The 21149-nt window shown below is 47.8% G+C and overlaps 1 protein-coding gene across 1 annotated transcript in view; it reads right to left on the reverse strand.

The window, feature by feature from the left end:
* Positions 1-21149, reverse strand: part of HGFAC (HGF activator) — a 54862-nt gene that overhangs the window by 16591 nt on the left and 17122 nt on the right. The window contains exon 6 of the mRNA XM_075128231.1: positions 2202-2376. Coding sequence (XP_074984332.1) covers positions 2202-2376 — 175 coding nt within the window. The remainder of the gene's footprint in view (positions 1-2201; positions 2377-21149) is intronic.

Consider the following 21149-nt stretch of genomic DNA (forward strand, 5'->3'; position numbering starts at 1 on the left):
GCCCAGGGTCCCCCTCGCTCTCCCCAGCTGCTCACCGCACCCAGCTCCGGACTGCTCCAGCCCCAGCCCCACCACTCTGTCTCTGCACTGCTGCTGCTGCTCTGCCTCCAGCTCCCTGGGCTGCTTCTCTGGCCCCTCTGGCTCTGGTTGCTGCAGCTCTGCTCCCAGGACAGGTCTGCTCTGCGGGCTGCTTCTGTGACTCTGCTCGCAGCACTGACCTGCTTCCTGGGCTGCTTTTCTGGTCCCTCTGGATCTGGGACAGCTCTGCTCCCCAGCTTAGCTTCAGCCCCTGCTTTCTCCTTAGCTCAGCCCCACTCTGTCTGACCCAGGCAAATCCAGCTCACACGGAGGACGGGACCTCCCTGGCCTCCTGACTCTCTGATTAGCCTGCGCACCCTGTCATTCAGGCTGACCTGGAGCATTGGCCTCTCCCCATTGTTCCTGGGGACTATCAGTTTCAGGGTCCTGGTTTCCCATAGACCCTTCCCCTTTTAGTACTGGGAGCTAGCCAATCAAAACACCCCCACTGAATGTTAGTAAGGGGCCAACAGTCCCCTTACACTTTGTTAAATCTAGACTCTGCTGTGGAGATCAAACTAATTTGGATAAAAGAAGAAACACTTTTTTGGAGATTCAGAAAGCAGATTTTATTAATTTATTTATGGCTCTCTGCACTCACTGGCTTTCTGCAAAAGAAGGGCTACTGTGAGAAATGATGCTTTCATAATATTTCCAAATAAACCAGGGTCTATAGGAAATTTCATGAGAAATTCTGATCTCTGCAGATTACTAGCCTGATTTCCAAACAAAACAAAAAAATCAGATAACAGCAGGATAAGCATCTGAACCAATCTCTAAAATGTCTGATATTTGCCCATCCCCACTGTTTGCCATAAAATGGACATAAATTGTATGTCTCTTTGTTTTGGTTATCTGAGGCCTGGAGAAAGGCCAGCTGCTGAGAGAGGGCATAGGAAGGGATAATTCCTAAGGCCCAATCGCAACAGATGATCTGACTAGAGCTGGTCAGAGAAACGTATAGAACCATATCCCTCCAGAATATGCAGTTCCATTGAAATCGATACATTTCATAAAATTGTATTGATTTCATTGGAATTTCATTGCAGAAGAAAACAGGAAAAGTTTGGACAACATCAAAACATCCTATTTTGAATTTTTTAGAATAAAACATAGATTTTTTGTTTTGAAATAACTTAATTTCCATTTTGTTAGTTTGTAGTATACTTAAAAACATTCTAAAAAGGCAACACTGAAATGTTTTGATTTTGTCAAAACAAAATGTTTTTGACCTAAAATAGTTTGTCTCCTCCCCCCAGAATTTTCCTTCATGAAGAATTTCACAATTTTCTGTTTTCCTTCCAATTCAAAGTGAAACTAAATTTCAAAATCTCTAAATCCTTTGAGAAACAGAACTTCCATTCTCCATATAGCTCTGATTTTCATTTTTACATATACCCTATTCCTGGATGGACCCTCTCGTCTCCATAGCTGCAGTGACTGCTGAGAGTGCTGATGATACGCTACAGATAGAGGCAGAATGCAACATCAACATGGAGAGGGGACAATTGCCAGAACACTGAGCATCATGACAGGTTTCAGAGTAACAGCCATGTTAGTCTGCAAAAAGAAAAGGAGTACTTGTGGCACCTTAGAGACTAACGATGAAGTGAGCTGTAGCTCACAAAAGCTTATGCTCAAATAAATTGGTTAGTCTGTAAGGTGCCACAAGTACTCCTTTTCATTCAGCATCACAGTCGCTCTTTGGAGGAGAGGATGAAGTTAACTACGGGCCCCTGGGGTGACTCTATGAGGTATTGTTTTTGTTTTTTGGGACTCGTGTGGAAAAGGTCACAGAGATGAGAAAGCTAAAAGGCCCCGAACTTTCTAACATTCCCTCAAGTCTAGACATTCTTTTGGTGGTCCTAGCTAGCTAGGTATTTCAGTTGCAAGATCCTACACTTTCTAAATGTAGATCCCTTTTGAGGACCTACTTCTCCTAGGCTGCTTAAAGTGAGTCTATGAATTTCATGTTCTGAATAGACTCTCTGAAGCTAACCAGTGTTACTGCAACAAAAGATAACTGCTGAACGCATATCACTGGTAATCCACTCTTCCAAGATCACTGCTATGTTCAACGTATACTTCAGTTTACAAACACTGAGTGTGCCAGAAGTTCTTACCTGCAGTAAGAGTAGGGTCCCAAGCCCAGCTGCACAGCTTTTTCAACACTGTCAACGTGAAGTTCTTGGTAAAGCAAATCTGAATTCCAGGGTACGCAGCTGTGTCCAGAAACAGTCGTCTTCACAACCCCTCTGTACTCTGTACCATTGCCACTGTAACATCGTTGGCGAGGGACTGGACAAAACACAATATGCTGATCAGAAATCAGGGCAAATTCAGTGCTCAAGAAATGTTTATTTCATCACCAGTATCCTAAGTGATATCTCTGTGAATTACAAGTCCAGTGCCTTGCACCTCGTGTATTTATTTCTGCTGTGCAAAGAGGGTGTACAAAACCTCCAAATCAAGTTAACAGTGGCATTCATTTTATACATGTGTAAGTGAACACACAACATAGGCGCCGACTCCATGGGTACTCTTGGGCTGGAGCACCCATGGGGGGAAATGGTGGGGGCTGAGCACCCACCGGCAGCCCCCCTACCAGCTTCCTCCCACCCCCACAATGCTTCTCGCCCTCCAGCAGGCCCCACAGATCAGAGTCTCCCCCTCCCTCCCAGCGCATCCCACTCACCATGAACAGCTGTTTTGTGTTGTGTAGGAGGCCGGCGGGGAGGGGAGAGGAGCAAGGATGCAGCATGCTCGGGGGAGGAGGTGGAACTTTGGGGGAAAGAGGCGGGACCAGGGTGGAGCGGGGGCAGGAAGAGGCAGGGCATGGGTGGGGCCCTGGGGGAAGGGATGGAGTGGGGGCGGGGCCTGGGGAACAGCCGAGCACCCCCCAGCACTTTGAAAAGTTGGCACCTGTGATACACAAGGTGCAAAGCAGTGGAGAATCAGGCCTAACGTGGTCACCATTAATGAAAGCCTTTCATCAGCAAGGTGCAGCAAAGTACGCACTATCAAACGTTTAAAGCACCTGATTTGTAGAGGGTCTTGAAAACCTGGCTTCCTGTCACTACATGTGCAGCTCCACACACCCAGACATACATGTGCTTTTCAAGCACTAACAGTTGCTCAAATTTACACATACAAAACCTCATTTTTCTATTACCTTCACACTGGTTATGTGTCTAGATGGGATTGGCACATGTATCTTCGACCACCTATATGCGCAGCTGTTAGAATCTGTCAGTGCACATCCAATTATTAGTGCTCGACAAGCATTTGCAGGGATGTTTGTATACACAAACGTGAACAGAACACAGGGGCGCTGGACCATGGCCCTCCCACTTTTGAAAGTGGATGGACCTGGCCTGTCCACTTTTTACCATGGGCCTGCCCCTGCTGTCTCTTCTCTTCCCCGCAAGGCATTGCCTTCAGGCCAGGCTTGAAGCCAGAGCCAGGTCGGGGTAAGTACCGTGCAGGCAGCTATAGGGAGCCACCTGCCCTGGGCAGGGGGCTGGGAGGGTGGGGATACGGGCCGAGGACTGCTCTCAGGCCCAGACTCCCCTGCCCAGCTCCGGCTGGGCTGGGAGGCGGGGCTTCAGGGGGAAGAGGAGGGGCAGGGATAGAGTAATGGAGGGGTTGGGGCCTCGTGACCCCCATAGCTTTAGGAAGAATCCTTCGCCCTGATAGAACAGGAAGCCAGCCTCTGAAAATCCAACTCAGAGAAACTCAAAGTAAGCACAGAATCCTCAAAAGTACAAACAGGACTAATTATGACCAGTTCCTACAGTCCTTCATTGCCCAGCAATTTCAGTAAGAGTTACACAAGCTTGACATGTGCAGGACTGAGCTCTAAGGGGGTCTATTCTTCCATCAGGAATAAGGGATTTAAAGATATAACATCACAAGCTGCTTAACTGCTGGTACATCAACCACAGCATACCACATGGGCAGCCAAACTTAGCAGGTATCTGCTGATGTTCTTCCGAGAATTTGTGTTTATTGCCCATGACCTGTCCCTGACTTTTACTAAAAATACCTGTGACTGAATCTTAACCTTAATAATGAGTTCTGCTTTTGCTTGGTTGGCGGGGCAGGCCTGGGGGTGGAGCAGAAACAACAGGCAGCATTGGTTAATAACCCCCCTAAATTTTTCGTGGTCCCCAATAAAACATTCTGGGAGGGGGAGTGGGTCCGGGTACGCAGCCACAGTACATGCCCCTAGTGCAGCATTCCTTTCCTGCAGCTAGGCTGCCTGCTTTCGTAGCATCTGGTTATCGGAGGCATGCTCTGCCAGTTGGGCCTGCAGTGCCACCTTGCCATTGTGGAGCTGGGTGGATTGCCTGTGCAGAGCTTGGTTCTCTGTTGTGAGCTATGATACATGGGCTCAAAGGGTGGGTATCTCCTCCTGGGAGTGGTCAACTCATTCAGACATCTCCCATAGCCTCTGGGACATGCCAGGCAGGGAGTGGCCTGCTGCCTCCATGGTAGGCCATCAACACAGGCTAGGGTGATCCAGGAAAACTGTCAGGATACTGACAACGGCAGCCAGAACCAAGGGTCAGAGCAGGATCTAACCTGAGGCTGAGAGGATCAGAGGCACTCATAGTCAAATTCCAGGCCAGAGTCAATACCAAAGATCAGAGTATGAGTTAGGTTTCAGGATCCAGGTCAGGAGGCAAGGTCCAAATCAAGGCAAGGTCAAAGCCAGAAGTTCAAGAACAGGGAGCAAGAATGATCATCCAGCTACAGGAGATCCGTACCGCTGCCTGGATATTTTCTGGAATGTCCCTTGGGTTTATATAGGTCAGGAAGCCAATCAGGAGTCAGGAGTCTGCTGCCTGTCAGACCCCTTGAGGCAGGACTTCCGGTGGTCTGTGTCTGCAGTGGGTTGTGAGTAGTTGAGCGCAAACTCATTATAACTGCTGCTGGGGACAGCATGGAGCGGTCTGCTACCTGGCTCCTCTGCAGGCCTGGATTCAAGACCTGCTGGGCCATTTGCAAAATTGGATCTGTAGCTGCATTTGGATTCCAAACACCTCTGTGTGATGTTCTGATATGGCCTTTTGGATCAGGCCCATTTCTACTCAAATTCTTCTCATCCCAATAATTGCTAATAAAACTTATTTGAAATAAATTACCTAAGTTTTAAATAATAATGATAAGAAGTGTATGCTCTTTTTAAGGTAATTTGCTGATCAAGACTACAGGATAATGAAATATCATCTCTGTTTGACTGAAACAGGCAGGTTCATGGAAAAAAACCCACTGTGCTTTATGTTAACAATCTCCTGTTACATTTGGCCAGGGAAGTGCCAGGTGCAAGTTTTATTGGTACTGTATTTATTACATTCAGAAATGATTTAGAGATGTGAACTTTTTTAAGAATGAAAGAGGAGAGGGGCCCATCTATTAACACAGTATCAGGGCCAGATTCTGCAAGGTTCTAAACACCAAGAGCCCTCAATTCTCACTCAAGTCGTTTATAGGAGGTTTTCAGCACCTCACAGGATTGAAATCTAATGTACATACATTGTTGCATATCTGTAACTCAATGCTACAGCTGCGGAAAAAATACAACTGGATGTCTTTGGCTGTTTAGATAGTTTTCTAAATTTTCGCTTGTGTTCTAGTCTTTAAAAAAACAAGAAAACACCATATTCAGTCATATCTATCCATCAGTCTACCTAGTGTGGACTCCTTTTGTCCACAATCCAATCTCCATACAAAGTCTTTGACAACATCAAAACTCATTGGGCGAGTTGAATAGCAATATCTCTGAGTATTTTTTTAAATGCTTCTTGTGGAAAGAGGTCTAGGTTATTCATTCTGTAATGTCCTGTGGCAGTAAATCCACACAAACCCAGTTAAGCTATTTTATTAGCAGACATCCACCATCTGCTCCACACTCCAGCAACTCACTGACGAGACAAACAGTGCTGTGGTTTGCAGATCACAATCCAGAAGCCCTTAAAAAGACACATCATTGTATTCCTCACCAATGTTTTAAAAACACACCAAGGCCTAAGAAACATTAGCTTCTTCAATTCTGACCTAACAGTTCTCATAAAAATCACTGGCACTTTTTTAGAACAGTCTTGTTTGCAGCTCTTCTTCACTGGTTGTCTTCTAACTATGGTCAGGTTGAAAAGGTTCCTTTGTCCCCACTTTAATGGTGCTAAGGCAGTCTGCTTTTCCACAGTTCCTAAAGAATTTCTCCAATTTGGAGTTGTTTTCCCCAGATTTTTTGTGGTTTTGTGCAACTTTTCCTCCTTAAAGTACTTTTTATTTTTCTCTGTTGAGTTTCTGAAGAACTGGGAATGGAAGGTTCTGTCTCTTTTGTATTTCTAGTGTCAATGAACATTGGGAGTCCCTCAAACAGTTTCATTCTGTGTATCCATTTGCCACCACACCTTCACTAGCACTCTCAGGAGCTGCATGTTTGAACAGATTTTTAAACCTCATTTTTTGAAATCCATCAACTTGTTCTTGTGCCTTCTTGAATCTTTTTCAGACACTTTATTTGGAGTCTGCAGCAGCTTGTGTCTTTATTCTGCTTTGTCGTAGTGTCCTCCAGTCTCATCCCTTCCTGTGCTTTCTGCTAGTTTCAGATGTGCATATTATGCATAATTCTGCTGGTAAAAGGTGTATTTTTCCTCTTTAAGTTTTGCTTCCAGTGCACTGCAGTCCTGAAAGGCCTGTGAGATGTAGGAGATACCAGCTTTCTCTGTTTCAGTAATATCTTCTCCTATAGACATTGCCTGACCCACCTGGAGTTCTTGCACCTTGCCTGCATGTCTCCCTTCCCCATCATGGATGGATTTCCTTCCCCCCACGAGGGGTGAAAGTAAATTAAAGGATTTACCGGTACACCGGAGTCTTGAGCAGTGGGCGTGGCCTTAACCAGAAGAGCCAGGGCCTTAAATCCCCAGGCCCTTTAAAGGGCCCGGGGCTCCAGCTGCCGTAGTGGCGGCTGGGAGCCCCGGGCCCTGTAAATCACCCCTGAGCTACCAGCTGCAGAGGCGGCTGGGAGCCCCGGGACTCGGGGCGATGTAAAGGGCCCAGGGCTCCAGCTGCCGCTACTGCAGCGGAGCCCCGGGCCCTTTAAATCACTGAGGAGCCCTGGGGGCTCCCGGCTGCCACCGCCACCCCGGGGTTCTGGGCTCTGGCAGAGCTTTAAAGGGCCTGGGGCTCCACTGTGGTAGCAGCTGCTGGAGCCCCGAGCCCTTTAAATCCCCGCCTGAGCCCTGCTGCCCGAACCCTGGGGTAGCAGCGGCAGGGCTCTGGCGGGCATTTAAAGGGCCCTGGGGCTCCAGCCACCGCTACCACCCCGGCCCTTTAAATCGCCGTTGGAGCCCCACCGCCGCTACCCCAGGGCTACGGCAGCAGGGCTCTGGCGGGGATTTAAAGGCCCGGGGCGGTAGCGGCGGCTGCAGTTCTGGGGCCCTTTAAATCCCTGCCAGAGCCCCGCCACGCTACCCCAGGGTTTTAAATTGACGTCTGGGAAAGCCGGTCCCGGAACAGCGCACCGGCTCTTGCTTACTGGCTTACTTTCACCTCTGCCCCCCACCCACTTGTGTGTGTGTTTGAACCCTTGTGAGGGCCTACTAATACTAGCAGGTACAGTACAGGTCTGCGAGTCAGGAGTACGAAGCTCTGTTCCTGGTGCTGCTACTGGTTTCCTATCTGACCTTGGGCAAGCTACTTAATATTGCTGTGTGTTCGCTTCCCCCTCTGTAAAATAAGGCTGGATAACTCTTACTGGGGAGTTGTGATGGTTCACAAATCAATGTTTATAAAATGTTTTTAAAATTTTGCATGAAAACCACTATAGAAAATAATTCTTTCCACTTCTATGAGTCTAATTTATTTACCATATAGCTCTCTGCTTGGTCACATGATTCTATACAAACAAAAACAATCGAATTAGCCCATTTATGAAGAAAAAAATGGTTCATACAAAGTGCTGCTTTCCACTGGTAAATGGCAGTACGACTGCCAAGAGCACAACAGTCTGACTGAGCTTATCACTGGAACAAATTCACAGTGAAAGCATAGTCTGATTATGAAAAACAAAAAAACAATTTGTTGTGGGCCAAAAGCTATGCACAAAATTGGCAGCCTCTTGAAATGAATTAAATCTAATAGAAGGCTGATATGTAAAACAGGAATGGATCTGATCATGGAATGAAGTAATTTATAACAAAGGAATTCTTAGTTGAACATTTGCTTAAAGAATGCATGCTGTAGTCACTGCAAGTAAATTTACTGTTTAAAATGTTTCTACTGTAATAAAAAATACCTTATCACTTTGACTTGCAAATATTTAAAAGCTCAACTGAGCTAGAATTCAGGAGATTAGTGTTTACCAAAAAAAAGTCATAAATCTACCTATTGTGTAAACAGAATCCTTTTATATACAATTTAAATCCAAAGTTCTATAAATTCCACCAGGAGTTCATTAGGGCCTGACAAAATAAACTGAATACATTCTACAGTTAACAGGGGGGACTAGTTTATCTTTCATTTGATTTTTCTAGTGACATTTTAGACTACAATTTCAGCACAGCAATAATAATTCACACTGATGGCCATGTATGATCTAACTCCACGTAGGTATTTATATTTCATAACAAACAAACAAAACAAACAAAAGCTCTTGAACAAAGAGTTTGTTATTAGAAAGGATAAAGAGATACAGAAGTTTTGGGCAGGAATGAACAGGATCTCAATAGTGCTATGTTTTGTTAACAAAAGGATGCCTACGTAAGGAACACATCTGCAAATTCTAGGATCCAGCTTAACCAGTCGGTTCATCACTAGCCTCTCACTAATTCAATCAATTCACTCCCAGTCACTAAGGTCCAGATTTTTAAAGGTGTTGAGGTGCCTAAAGAAGCAGTTAGGTATCTAATACGATTTGAAAAGCTACTCTTAGGCACTTTTGAAAATCCCACTAGGTGCCTATCTGCTTCTTTCAGCACCTAAATACTTTTAAAAATCTGGCTCTAAATCAATTTGCTCCGATTCTCTTGCCTATTAAGTCAATTCACACACACCCACATACTAAATCTATTGACTCTTCTCCTCCCACCTAGTCAGTCTATTCACACCGCCTACTAAATCAGTTCATCTGCATCCTCCTCTACATTAAATCAATTCACACACACTTTCCTGTATATTAAATAATTCCCCCCCTCCCCCGCCGCCGCCCCGGCCTGCTCACTCAATTCATAGAATCATAGAATATCAGGGTTGGAAGGGACCCCTGAAGGTCATCTAGTCCAACCCCCTGCTCGAAGCAGGACCAATTCCCAGTTAAATCATCCCAGCCAGGGCTTTGTCAAGCCTGACCTTAAAAACCTCTAAGGAAGGAGATTCTACCACCTCCCTAGGTAACGTATTCCAGTGTTTCACCACCCTCTTAGTGAAAAAGTTTTTCCTAATATCCAATCTAAACCTCCCCCACTGCAACTTGAGACCATTACTCCTCGTTCTGTCATCTGCTACCATTGAGAACAGTCTAGAGCCATCCTCTTTGGAACCCCCTTTCAGGTAGTTGAAAGCAGCTATCAAATCCCCCCTCATTCTTCTCTTCTGCAGGCTAAACAATCCCAGTTCCCTCAGCCTCTCCTCATAAGTCATGTGTTCTAGACCCCTAATCATTTTTGTTGCCCTTCGCTGGACTCTCTCCAATTTATCCACATCCTTCTTGTAGTGTGGGGCCCAAAACTGGACACAGTACTCCAGATGAGGCCTCACCAATGTCGAATAGAGGGGAACGATCACGTCCCTCGATCTGCTCGCTATGCCCCTACTTATACATCCCAAAATACCATTGGCCTTCTTGGCAACAAGGGCACACTGCTGACTCATATCCAGCTTCTCGTCCACTGTCACCCCTAGGTCCTTTTCCGCAGAACTGCTGCCTAGCCATTCGGTCTCTAGTCTGTAGCGGTGCATTGGATTCTTCTGTCCTAAGTGCAGGACCCTGCACTTATCCTTATTGAACCTCATCAGATTTCTTTTGTCCCAATCCTCCAATTTGTCTAGGTCCTTCTGTATCCTATCCCTCCCCTCCAGCGTATCTACCACTCCTCCCAGTTTAGTATCATCCGCAAATTTGCTGAGAGTGCAATCCACACCATCCTCCAGATCATTTATGAAGATATTGAACAAAAACGGCCCCAGGACCGACCCCTGGGGCACTCCACTTGATACCGGCTGCCAACTAGACATGGAGCCATTGATCACAACCCGTTGAGCCCGACACTCTAGCCAGCTTTCTACCCACCTTATAGTGCATTCATCCAGCCAATACTTCCTTAACTTGCTGACAAGAATATTGTGGGAGACCGTGTCAAAAGCTTTGCTAAAGTCAAGAAACAATACATCCACTGCTTTCCCTTCATCCACAGAACCAGTAATCTCATCATAAAAGGCAATTAGATTAGTCAGGCATGACCTTCCATTGGTGAATCCATGCTGGCTGTTCCTGATCACTTTCCTCTCATGCAAGTGCTTCAGGATTGATTCTTTGAGGACCTGCTCCATGATTTTTCCAGGGACTGAGGTGAGGCTGACTGGCCTGTAGTTCCCTGGATCGTCCTTCTTCCCTTTTTTAAAGATTGGCACTACATTAGCCTTTTTCCAGTCATCCGGGACTTCCCCCGTTCGCCACGAGTTTTCAAAGATAATGGCCAATGGCTCTGCAATCACAGCCACCAATTCCTTCAGCACTCTCGGATGCAACTCGTCCGGCCCCATGGACTTGTGCACGTCCAGCTTTTCTAAATAGTCCCTAACCACCTCTATCTCCACAGAGGGCTGGCCATCTCTTCCCCATTTTGTGATGCCCAGCGCAGCAGTCTGGGAGCTGACCTTGTTAGTGAAAACAGAGGCAAAAAAAGCATTGAGTACATTAGCTTTTTCCACATCCTCTGTCACTAGGTTGCCTCCCTCATTCAGTAAGGGGCCCACACTTTCCTTGGCTTTCTTCTTGTTGCCAACATACCTGAAGAAACCCTTCTTGTTACTCTTGACATCTCTTGCTAGCTGCAGCTCCAGGTGCGATTTGGCCCTCCTGATATCATTCCTACATGCCTGAGCAATATTTTTATACTCTTCCCTGGTCATATGTCCAACCTTCCACTTCTTGTAAGCTTCTTTTTTATGTTTAAGATCCGCTAGGATTTCACCATTAAGCCAAGCTGGTCGCCTGCCATATTTACTATTCTTTCGACTCATCGGGATGGTTTGTCCCTGTAAACTCAACAGGGATTCACTCACACCTATTAGCTCAGCAGTCCCCTGGCCAGTCAGTTCACCTATTGGTTTGCACTCAGCTCATATTTAGAAGAATTTCTTCACAACCATAAAAGTATAAGAATTTTTTTAAAAGTAAAGTTCAGCTTCTTAACTTGGTCCAGCTTGTGACCAGCCTAGGAGCTGCCATGGACAGCCATAAACTCTGTAAGGACCTGGGTTGTGTTCTGTTTGAAAAGGCACATCCAGCCATATGAAATCCAGAGAGGTTTGGGTTTATGAGACGCTGTAGTTTTCAGTAAGGTCAGTTGTGTTCAGAGAATACAGAAAAGCTTTTTTTGCTTTTCGTTTAAATACCTACTGAGCTACAGTATCCAGACACAGCAGGGGTGGTTTTCTCGCTGCTTATCATCATCATAATTTGTTATCTATATAACAGTATCACCCATAATATGCTAGTTGCTGTACAGACATCCAGGAACGCACAGTCCCTGCCTCAAAGAGCTTACAATGGAAAAGGAGGAACAGATGAAAATGGCAGGGAGAGGAGCTGAAAGACATAGAAGCTAAGTCTGGGCCCTTTCTGCACATCTCTAACACAAATTATATGAGGAATCCCTGCTCATGATTCCCTGATTCCATAGCTAAGGATGAGTTTTGCACCAAAAACAGGGATTCACAGTTTTGTCATATATGAAAACAGTGTATCCTCTCCAAAATTACAGCACTCACACGCTGAATAAGAATGATTTTTCTGAGAATTTTCAAGTAAATTGGGTAATTATTTTATTAGTTAAAATTAATTGCAAAAGGGTCCTTTAAGAATTTCAGCACCCAGGCTCAGACTGTTTCTTTTTCTTGAATTATCTTAATTATGGATCAGCACGGGTGCTTCAAACTTCTCTTATAGTTAAACTCACTGAAATCTTATGCTACATTTGAAGGTGGTTGTTTTTTTTTTAAATGATGGACATTTTTTCTTTATTCCTCATAACTGAAAGTGTCTTCTTTAGCAAGACTGCCAAATTATGTTCTGTGGCAAAGAATTCCACATAGAACTTCTCTCTTTCAAAGTGGCTACCATCTCTCATCCATCTCAGTGGGGCTGAGGTTGTAACTTGTCAGCGGTTAGAAGCCCTTCTCAAAATAGCAACCTATCTCCAACAGTTCTCAGCAGGTCTGTTCTTAACAAAGATGGCTGTTGGGTTCACTCTCACTGAAAACAGTTGGAGTCAGTGGCCATTTGAAAGAGGGCCCTACCTGAGGGCAGTTATGGCCTCAAGTCTACTGAAAACAATGGGAAATGGAAGCCATTTTGAAAACTGGTAATTTTTCAGGAGTTTCTCTGAAGATTTTTATCCTCAAGCTTCTACTGACAGACAAACTTTCAGTTAGGAAAATTAATGGCAAAAATTATCATTAATCTTAAATATTTATTTTCAAATGCTACATGTTGCACCAGATCTACTCAACAGAGAGGGTGTGTGTAGGGAAACATGGGATGCAAAAGGCAGGGGGGAAACTACAGTATGTATGTGTGTAGTCAGGGAGAGCAAAGAGAGGGAAAAACTGGCAGGTATATGCAGGGGAATGTGAAGTACAGCAGAGGTTGGAGATTTGGAGGGCAGAGAGGTGTAGGAAGGAACACAAGGTTCAGGGAATTTGGAGGAGAGAAGGTCAAGGGAACCTGGACTGTACACTGGCTGATTTGAACTGCTCTGGGCATTCAAACAACCTCAAACCCTGCGCTATAGTGGTACATGAGAAGGGAATGGGGAAAAGCGAAAAAAAAATGTAAACTCTTTTTTAAAACTGAGTTCCAGGTTATCTGGGATCACAAACACCAAAATGCCTTAATCATGATCGTGTTGTTATTGTATGGTATATTCCTGTAGCGGTGGTAGGTTATTATCATTAGTTTAGTCTGTATACATTCTGGCAAAGAGCTTTTCATTTTTAAACATGTTTTCACAGCCCTGACAGATAAGCTGGATCTCTCCTTTCACATTTTGTGTGTGGGTTTTATGTATCCGCATGCAGATGGCTCACAGGCAGCTAAAGTCATTTGTTTAGCAGGCCAAGTGTTTGTTTTATTATTTTCAAGTAAGCAATCAACACCTGTTTATTTCTTGCTCTAAACAAGTCAGACACACACCAGTAGTATAGCGATACTACAGTAATCTTGGGTCTTATAATAAAGGCCGTACTGCATGCACATTTATGAAGTCACCTTTCAGCTTTGAGCCTTGGAAGTTGCCAACTAAAAGGGAACCTTAACACTGTTCCTGTTAGGACTCCATTTTGCAATCAGAGAGTTATGGAGTCACACTGCCTCTGAAGGAACTCTGTGAGGGATTGTGTCGTCACTCCCAGGGCTCCAGTAAATGCAAGTGGAGTATACTGCCCCAGTCAGAACCATGTTGCATGTTCCCATTTCCTTGGCCAGCCAGCACCAACTGACCTGAGTGGAGGAAGGGCTGGGAGATGACCCTTTGGGGTGGATGTCCTACAGAGTCAGCTAAGAACCCTGGAGGACTTTCCCCTTTTGCAAGTTTTTTTAATGTTTTTCTAAACTTTTTCATTGCATTCCTTGATAATGCGAATGGCTCGTAGTGATACAGTTTAACAGGACTAGCCACTGATACCACATAGCCCCTGATAAGCCTTCCCCTCCCGCAAAGTTAATATTGGAGGGTCAGAGAGAGAGCTGATTCCCAATCACAGTACTCAGGCGCTTGCCTCCTATCTTCCCTAGTTGAACTTCCACCGACCCCTCAACTCCTGAGTTCTTCATCTTCCTTCTAAGTGATGCAGCCTAACAAAGCCATTTCTAGAAGCACTACACACTTCTCTCACTGCAGAACCCCTCAAAACCAATGACTAAATCCTGAAGATCCTGCTTTAATCTTCCCCTGCTTGTTGCACTTCTCACACGCGACAGCCATAAAATATCACTCTTACTTTCCTTCAGGATGCTACCAGGAAAAAACGGTTACTCACTTTCTCGTAACTAGAAAAGGAGTACTTGTGACACCTTAGAGACTAACCAATTTATTTGAGCATAAGCTTTCGTGAGCTGTATAAATTGGTTAGTCTCTAAGGTGCCACAAGTACTCCTTTTCTTTTTGCGAATACAGACTAACACAGCTGCTACTCTCAAACCTGTCAATTTCTCGTAACTGTTGTTCTTCGAGATGTGTTGCTCACGTCCATGCCAGTTAGGTGTGTGCATGCCACATGCACAGTCGTTTGAAAGTTTTTCCTTTAGCAGAACCTGTTGGGTCAGCTATTGAGCCTCCTGGAGTGGCGCCTCCATGGCAGTGAATATATGACCCTGCTGATCTGGCGCAATACTCACTGCCTTCTTACCAGCTACTCCGACAGAGAGGAAGGCGGGTGGGTCTGGAATAGACATGAGCAACACATCTCGAAGAGCAGTTACGAGTGCTTGTTCATGTCAATTCCAGGTAGGTGACTCCCAAGCCCAACCCCGGAGTGGGGTCGGAGTTATGGAATCGCTGAATGCTGCATCGTCTCGAGCATGCTGGGTAATGGCATAATGAGAGATAAAAGTGTGAACTGAGGACCACATTGCCGCCTTGCAGATTTTTATACTGGGACCTGGGCCAGGAATGCTGCCGACGAGGCCTGCAACCTTGTGGAATGGGCAGTTAGTGCCAGAGCTGGAACTTTGGCTAGCTCGTAGCATGACCAGGTATCCATGACGAAATCCTTTGTGACAAGACCGGGAGTCCTTTCATCCGGTCTGCTACCACCACGAAAAGCTGGTTTGATTTACAGAATGGCTTAGTGCATTCAATGTAAAAGACCAGCACTTGGCAAAAGTCCAGTGAGTGAAGCCTCTGTTCTTGGCTATTCGCATGAGGCTTAGGGTAAAAGACACGTAGAAAAATGTCCTGGTTAGAGTGGAATTGGGACACAACCTTTGGAAGGAGGGCAGGGTGAGGCCTAAGTTGGACCTTGTCCCTAAAGAAAACCCTGTAGGGAGGGTCAGATGTGAGGCCTTTTTGCGCCGAAACCCTCCTCGCTGAAGTAATGGCGACTAGGAAGGCCACCTTCCATGACAAGTAGATGAGCAAGCAAGTCGCCAGTGGTTCAAACAGGGGCCCCATTAGTCTGGAAAGGACCAGGTTGAGATATCACTCTGGGATTGGCTGTCTAACCTGTGGGTACAGCCTTTCCAGACCCTTAAGGAAACGGCCAATCATGGGGGTGGCGAAGACGGAACGTCCAGCCATTCCCGGGTGGAAGGCAGAGATAGCTGCCAAATGCACCTTGATGGATGATGCTGCCAGACCCTGCTGATTCAAGTGCAGTAGGTATCCCAGGATAAGCGGTATGGGAGCCTGCACTGGGGGGTGTGGCTCTGAGCGCACCAGATGGTGAACCCTTTCCACTTGGCCAGGTACGTGGCTCTGGTGGAGGGTTTCCTACTACCAAGCAGGACCTCCCTAACCAGCTCGGAGCACATGAGTTCCAAGGGGTTTAGCCATGAAGCTTCCAAGCCGTGAGGTGAAGGGACTGGAGGTCGGGGTGGTGAAGGTGACTGTGGTCCTGGGTAATCGGGTCTGGGACCAAGGGCAAAGCGATCAGGGCGACCACCAACAGCTCCAGTAGCATGGTGTACCAGTGTTGGTGAGGCCACACCGATGCCACCAGTATGACCACCGCCTTGTCTCTGCAGATCTTGAGCAGGATCTTGTGCACAAGTGGGAACAGTGGGAACACGTACAGCAGATGTTCCATCCAGGGGAGGAGAAATGCATCTGCAAGAGAGCCCGGACTGTGATTCCAGAAGGAGTAGAATTGCGGGCACTTCCTGTTGCCTCATCTTGTAAATAAGTCAATCTGAGGACCTCCCCACCCCTGGAGAAAACTGTGTATCGCGTCTGGGCGGAAGGACCACTCGTGGTTGTGGAAGCATCTGCTGAGGTAATCTGCCAACTCTTTCTGGGAACCTGGGTGGTAGGACACTTCCAGGTGAATGGAGTGGGCTCTGCAGAACTCCCACAGCTTGAGGGCTTCCCGAAACAGGGGAGAGGAACGAGCTCCACTCTGCTTATTTATGTAAAACATCACAGTTGTGTTGTCCATCGTGACTCTCACACACTTCCCTTGAAGATGAGCTTGGAAGGTTTGGCATGCTTATCAGACTGCCCTCAACTTCTTGATGTTGATGTGGAGTGAGAGCTTATCTTGAGACCAGAGACCCTGCGTTTGAAGGCCTCCTAGGTGAACACCCCATCCCAGCACTGACACGTCCATTGCCAGAGACAGAGAGTGCTGGAGTCTGTGGAAGGGGACTCCCTCACACACCTCCTGCGGGTTGAGCCACCAGCGGAGGGACTCTAGGACCTGAACTGGAACGGTGAGCACTGTATCCAGGTTGTCACACCCCCGACGGTAGGCCGACACTAGCCAAGCTTGGAGAGGTCTGAGCCGCAGCCTGGCGTGCTGTACCACGTAAGTGCATGCTGCCATGTGGCCGAGTAGCCTCAGAAAGTCCCTTGCTGTGGTGATAGGGTACCATCCGAGGCCTTGTATGATGTCCATCATTGCTTGGAAACGAGCCTCTGGCAGGAACGCCCTGGCCTGGCACAAGTCCAACACTGCCATGATAAACTCTATCCTTTGAGTTGGTAACATGGTTGACTTATTCTCGTTAAGGAGGAGACCCAACCTGTCAAAGGTGGATCTCACAAAGTGGACCTGTGCTTCCACTTGGTCCCTGGACTGTCCTCTGAACAGCCAGTCACTGAGGTAAGGGTATACCTGCACCTGCAGAATGGGAGAGAATATCCCACTTCTACTGGGCAAAGGACCCAGCAGTCTGATGTTATTTGTGCCCAAGCACAGTAGAAGTGGGACAGACGGTTCAGGAAACAGGGATAAGGATCCGGTCTGTAGGCTGGTGCATCATCCCCAGATGCACCTTCAAAAGGCCTGATGATGATGAAGGGCATGCCTGGCCCTGGTCTTGGCTAGGCAGGGGCTGGGAAGGCTTGTGCCCACCATTCCTGCCACGCTTCCTAGAGAAGTCCTGCCTAGGTCAGGGAGGGTAAAAACGCTGCACGGGCTGCGGCTTAAAATGTTTGCGCTGAATGGCCGGGGTGTGAACCCCCAGCGACTTGAGCGTGGCCCATGAATCCTTAAGCCTGGAGTCAATTTGCTCCGCAAATAGGCCAGCGCCATCAAACAGCAGGTCCTGTAAGGTCTGTTGCACCTCTAGGGGAAGCACAGAGGCCTGGAGCCATGAGCTTCGCCTCATGACAATTCCTGAGGACAAGGTGCGCTCAGCCGAGTCTGCAGCATCCAGTGAGGCCTGTAAAGAGGTCCGTGCCACTGCCTTGCCCTCATTGACAATTGCCCCAAACTCTTCCCTGGACTCCATGGGCATTAGCTCCTTGAACTTTAACATAGAGTTCCAGGAATTAAAGTTATATCTACTCAGGATTGCCTGTTGGTTGGCAATCCTGAGCTGGAACCCTCCAGTCGAGTATACCTTCTGGCCAAAAAGGTCCAACTTTTTAGAGTCCTTAGACTTGGGAGTCAGACACTGCTGCCCCTGTCTCTCATGCTTATTCACCGCAGCCACCACCAACGAACAGGGCTGCGGGTGCGTGTAGAGGTACTCATACCCCTCAGAGGGGACGAAGTACTTCCTCTCGATTCCCTTCGCTCTTGGAGGAATGGAGGCGGGGGTCTGCCACAGGGTCTTGGTGGTGGCCTGAATAGTTTTAATGAGGGGCAATGCTGCCCTCGATGGCCCTTCCGGAGCCAGGATGTTTACCATTGGGTCCTCCAGCTCGACCACCTCCTCAGCCTGCAGCCCCACGTTGCACACCACCCTGCGCAGCAGGTCCTGATGCGCCCGACTGTCTGCTGGGGGTGGTCCGGAGGAGGAGGTCTCTGCAACCACCTCGTCCGGGGAGGACGCCGCCGACACCGATGCCAGTGCAAGCACAGGGTCTGCTTGTCCCTCTGGGTCCCTGGGAGCATCCTGTACGGCTTCAGGCTCCATGCTGGCCACCGCAGGGATGGTGCCGGTGGTGGGGACAGGATCCAGGGGCAGCTGTGCAACTCGCACCGGTGTCATCTCGGTGCCGCGAGGAGTGGGATGACTCTCCAATGCTCTCACCACCAAGTGAGAGCCCCTAGAGTGAGTGCCCTGGGCTTGGTGGTAGGCCCATGGGGTCCAGAAGGGCCATTGCCCACACCCACTTCCAGCCGGTGGCGGTGTGACCTGTGTCGACTACAGTGAGAGTAATGAGACTCTGCCTCCAAGTCCAATGACAAGAACCTGGAACGCGAAGGTCAGGACGGTGCAGATCAGAGCTGCACCGGGAATCGGTGCTGTGAGGCTGGGGAGTGGTGCCATGAAGTGGAGTGTACTGCAATGTAGAGCAGTACCATGATGTAGAGCAGTGCCACGACGAGCGATGCCAAAACTGGGATCGATGCCGCGATGGGGAACGGTGCCGTGATGGAGAGCAGTGCCATGGAGATGGAGTCGGGGACCGTCAAGGCGATCTCCGAATCAGCATTGCGGGCTTGCCTCTAGACAGTGTTGCATGCTGCAGCACCAGAGGCTTGTCCTGAGTGGCTGGGGTACATGGTGCCGTCATGGCGATTTAAGTCCCGCGTGGCCTCAAAGGTGTCCAGGGTGGATGGCAACTCAACGTCCTCCACCTGACACTCTTGACCAGGAGAGTTCACTGGCACCGGACTCGACGGCCCCCCTTGCGGGGCCGAAGTGAACAGTGCTGCCTTCTGGGCTGCCGGCACCGGGGGCTCCTCTCTAGGATGCACTTCAGTGGCACTGTCCGAGGTGGAAGCTCTCAGTGTGGGGCAAGCGTCCCTGTCAATCTTCCTGTGCTGCTTCTGTGGCACCGGGGAGTGGGAACGGTGCCACGTCGCCTCCATCTCTATGCCCAGAGTCCTTCCTTGGCCCCGCCTCGCGCATGGAAGCCGGAGCACTTCACACGGAGGAGCGCGGCACTGGATCCCACCGGTCAGAGGTTGGTTGTGGACGAAGAGCCACCTCCATCAGGAGCTATTTGAGACGAAAGTCCTGCTCCTTCTTCATCCTGGGACGGAACCCCTTGAAGATCTTGCACTGTTCCGTTCAGTGTGCCTGTCCCAGACACTCGAGACAAGAGTTGTGGGGGTCCCCCATTGGCACTGGCTTGCGGCAAGTTCCACAAGGTTTAAAGCCTTGGGATCAAGGCATGCCCCGAACCCCAAGGAGAAACAGAAAAGCTGGGGTGGGGGAAAAAAGCCCACTCCTACACCACTTACTCCTGAGGGAATTCTGCGCACAATATTTTAAAATTCTGCAAAATTCTGCAAATTTTGTTTGTCAAATAAATGTGGAGGCTCCAGCATGGCATTGGGAAGCACAGGCCACAGGTTGCACAGAGGTGGAAGATCACTGTGCAACTCCCTGCCCCTGGGACGTGGACTCAGCAATGAGGCTGCACCCAACCCTGACACAGCACAAGGACAGGGCCTGCCCTGCCCTTTTGTGCCAGGTGCACCAGGTATAGGCAGGCAGGCTCAGCAAGATCCAAGTATGGAGGGGTTCAGTGTGGGGGGATCCAGGTGTAGGCTGAGAGAGTTCTGGGTGGGGAAATCTGGGTGCGGGCAGCTCAGTGGGGGATCTGTGTGTGGGGGTCATCTGGATGTACAGGGGCTTGTTGGGGGGGTTCTGGGTGCAACGGTAATGGAACTCTGCAGGGGGGGTCCAGGTTGTGGCTCAGTGGGGGAGGGGGGGAAGGGCTTTAAGTCTGGAGGAGACAGTCTGAGAGGCCAGCTCCCCAGATACCTGGAAAGGGGAAAGAAAAATAAAAGGTGAAGGAATAATAAAAAAAAAAAAGACATTGGCTGAGAGGAAGATGGTCCCAAGGAGTAGTCCCTGGGAGGGAGAAAGAGTAGGAAAATCCAAGCTATTGTTCCTTTAAAGGCCTGGGACCAAGAGCATTGTTCATTGGGGTTATTAGTTCCACCTGGGAAGGGTCAAAGGACTAGTCAGATGATTATTTGGGTGAACAAAAAAGGAGGCTCCAAGTCCAGTGAAGGAGAGCTTGCTGAGAGAAAGAACTCAGTCAGGCCACAGTCCCCTGAAGGAGGGCTGTGAAAACCCTGAATTTAACGGGAGAGTTTATAGCCAGAACTGGAACCCCACATTCCTGAAATAGAGCAGCTTGGAGCCCCAAACCTAAGGTGGGGCCATAGGCAGGATCTTTTTAAGAACCAGACAATGTTTAATAAATTAAATCCCAAGAGAGAGGGAATGCTGTTTTAAAGACTCTAGGAGTGAATAAATTATTCCCAAAACAGAGAGAAACTGAGACTGAGGACTGCAATGGCATGCCACACAGCAAGGGGGTATGCTCAGAGACTGCTACCCTCTTACAGACCCTTGCCATTGACTACAATGGACCCTAGATCAGTGTACAAGCCCTCTTAGCCAATGAGATGACAAGATTGGTGTGGTATGGCTGAAGACCTATTGTAATTTGCGTGCAAAAATTGCTGTATTTGAAAGATAGTCATTGAGTTTACTTGAAGAGATTTAGTGCACTTATAAAGTTTAAAAATATACATAATCCATGCAGCGACAAACTTCAAAACTCCCTAAGAAAGCTGCATCAAAAACTATGCACCTCTGAAGCTCAAACAAGAAGCAACAAAGCAATTACATGTCTAGATGCCAAGAGTCAGATTCTCCTCTCAGTTTTATTACTGTAATCAGGAGTATCAGTAGAGTTATACTTGTG

The sequence above is a fragment of the Caretta caretta genome, chromosome 4 (assembly GCF_965140235.1).
Source record: "Caretta caretta isolate rCarCar2 chromosome 4, rCarCar1.hap1, whole genome shotgun sequence".
In the NCBI taxonomy this organism is placed as follows: Eukaryota; Metazoa; Chordata; order Testudines; family Cheloniidae; genus Caretta; species Caretta caretta.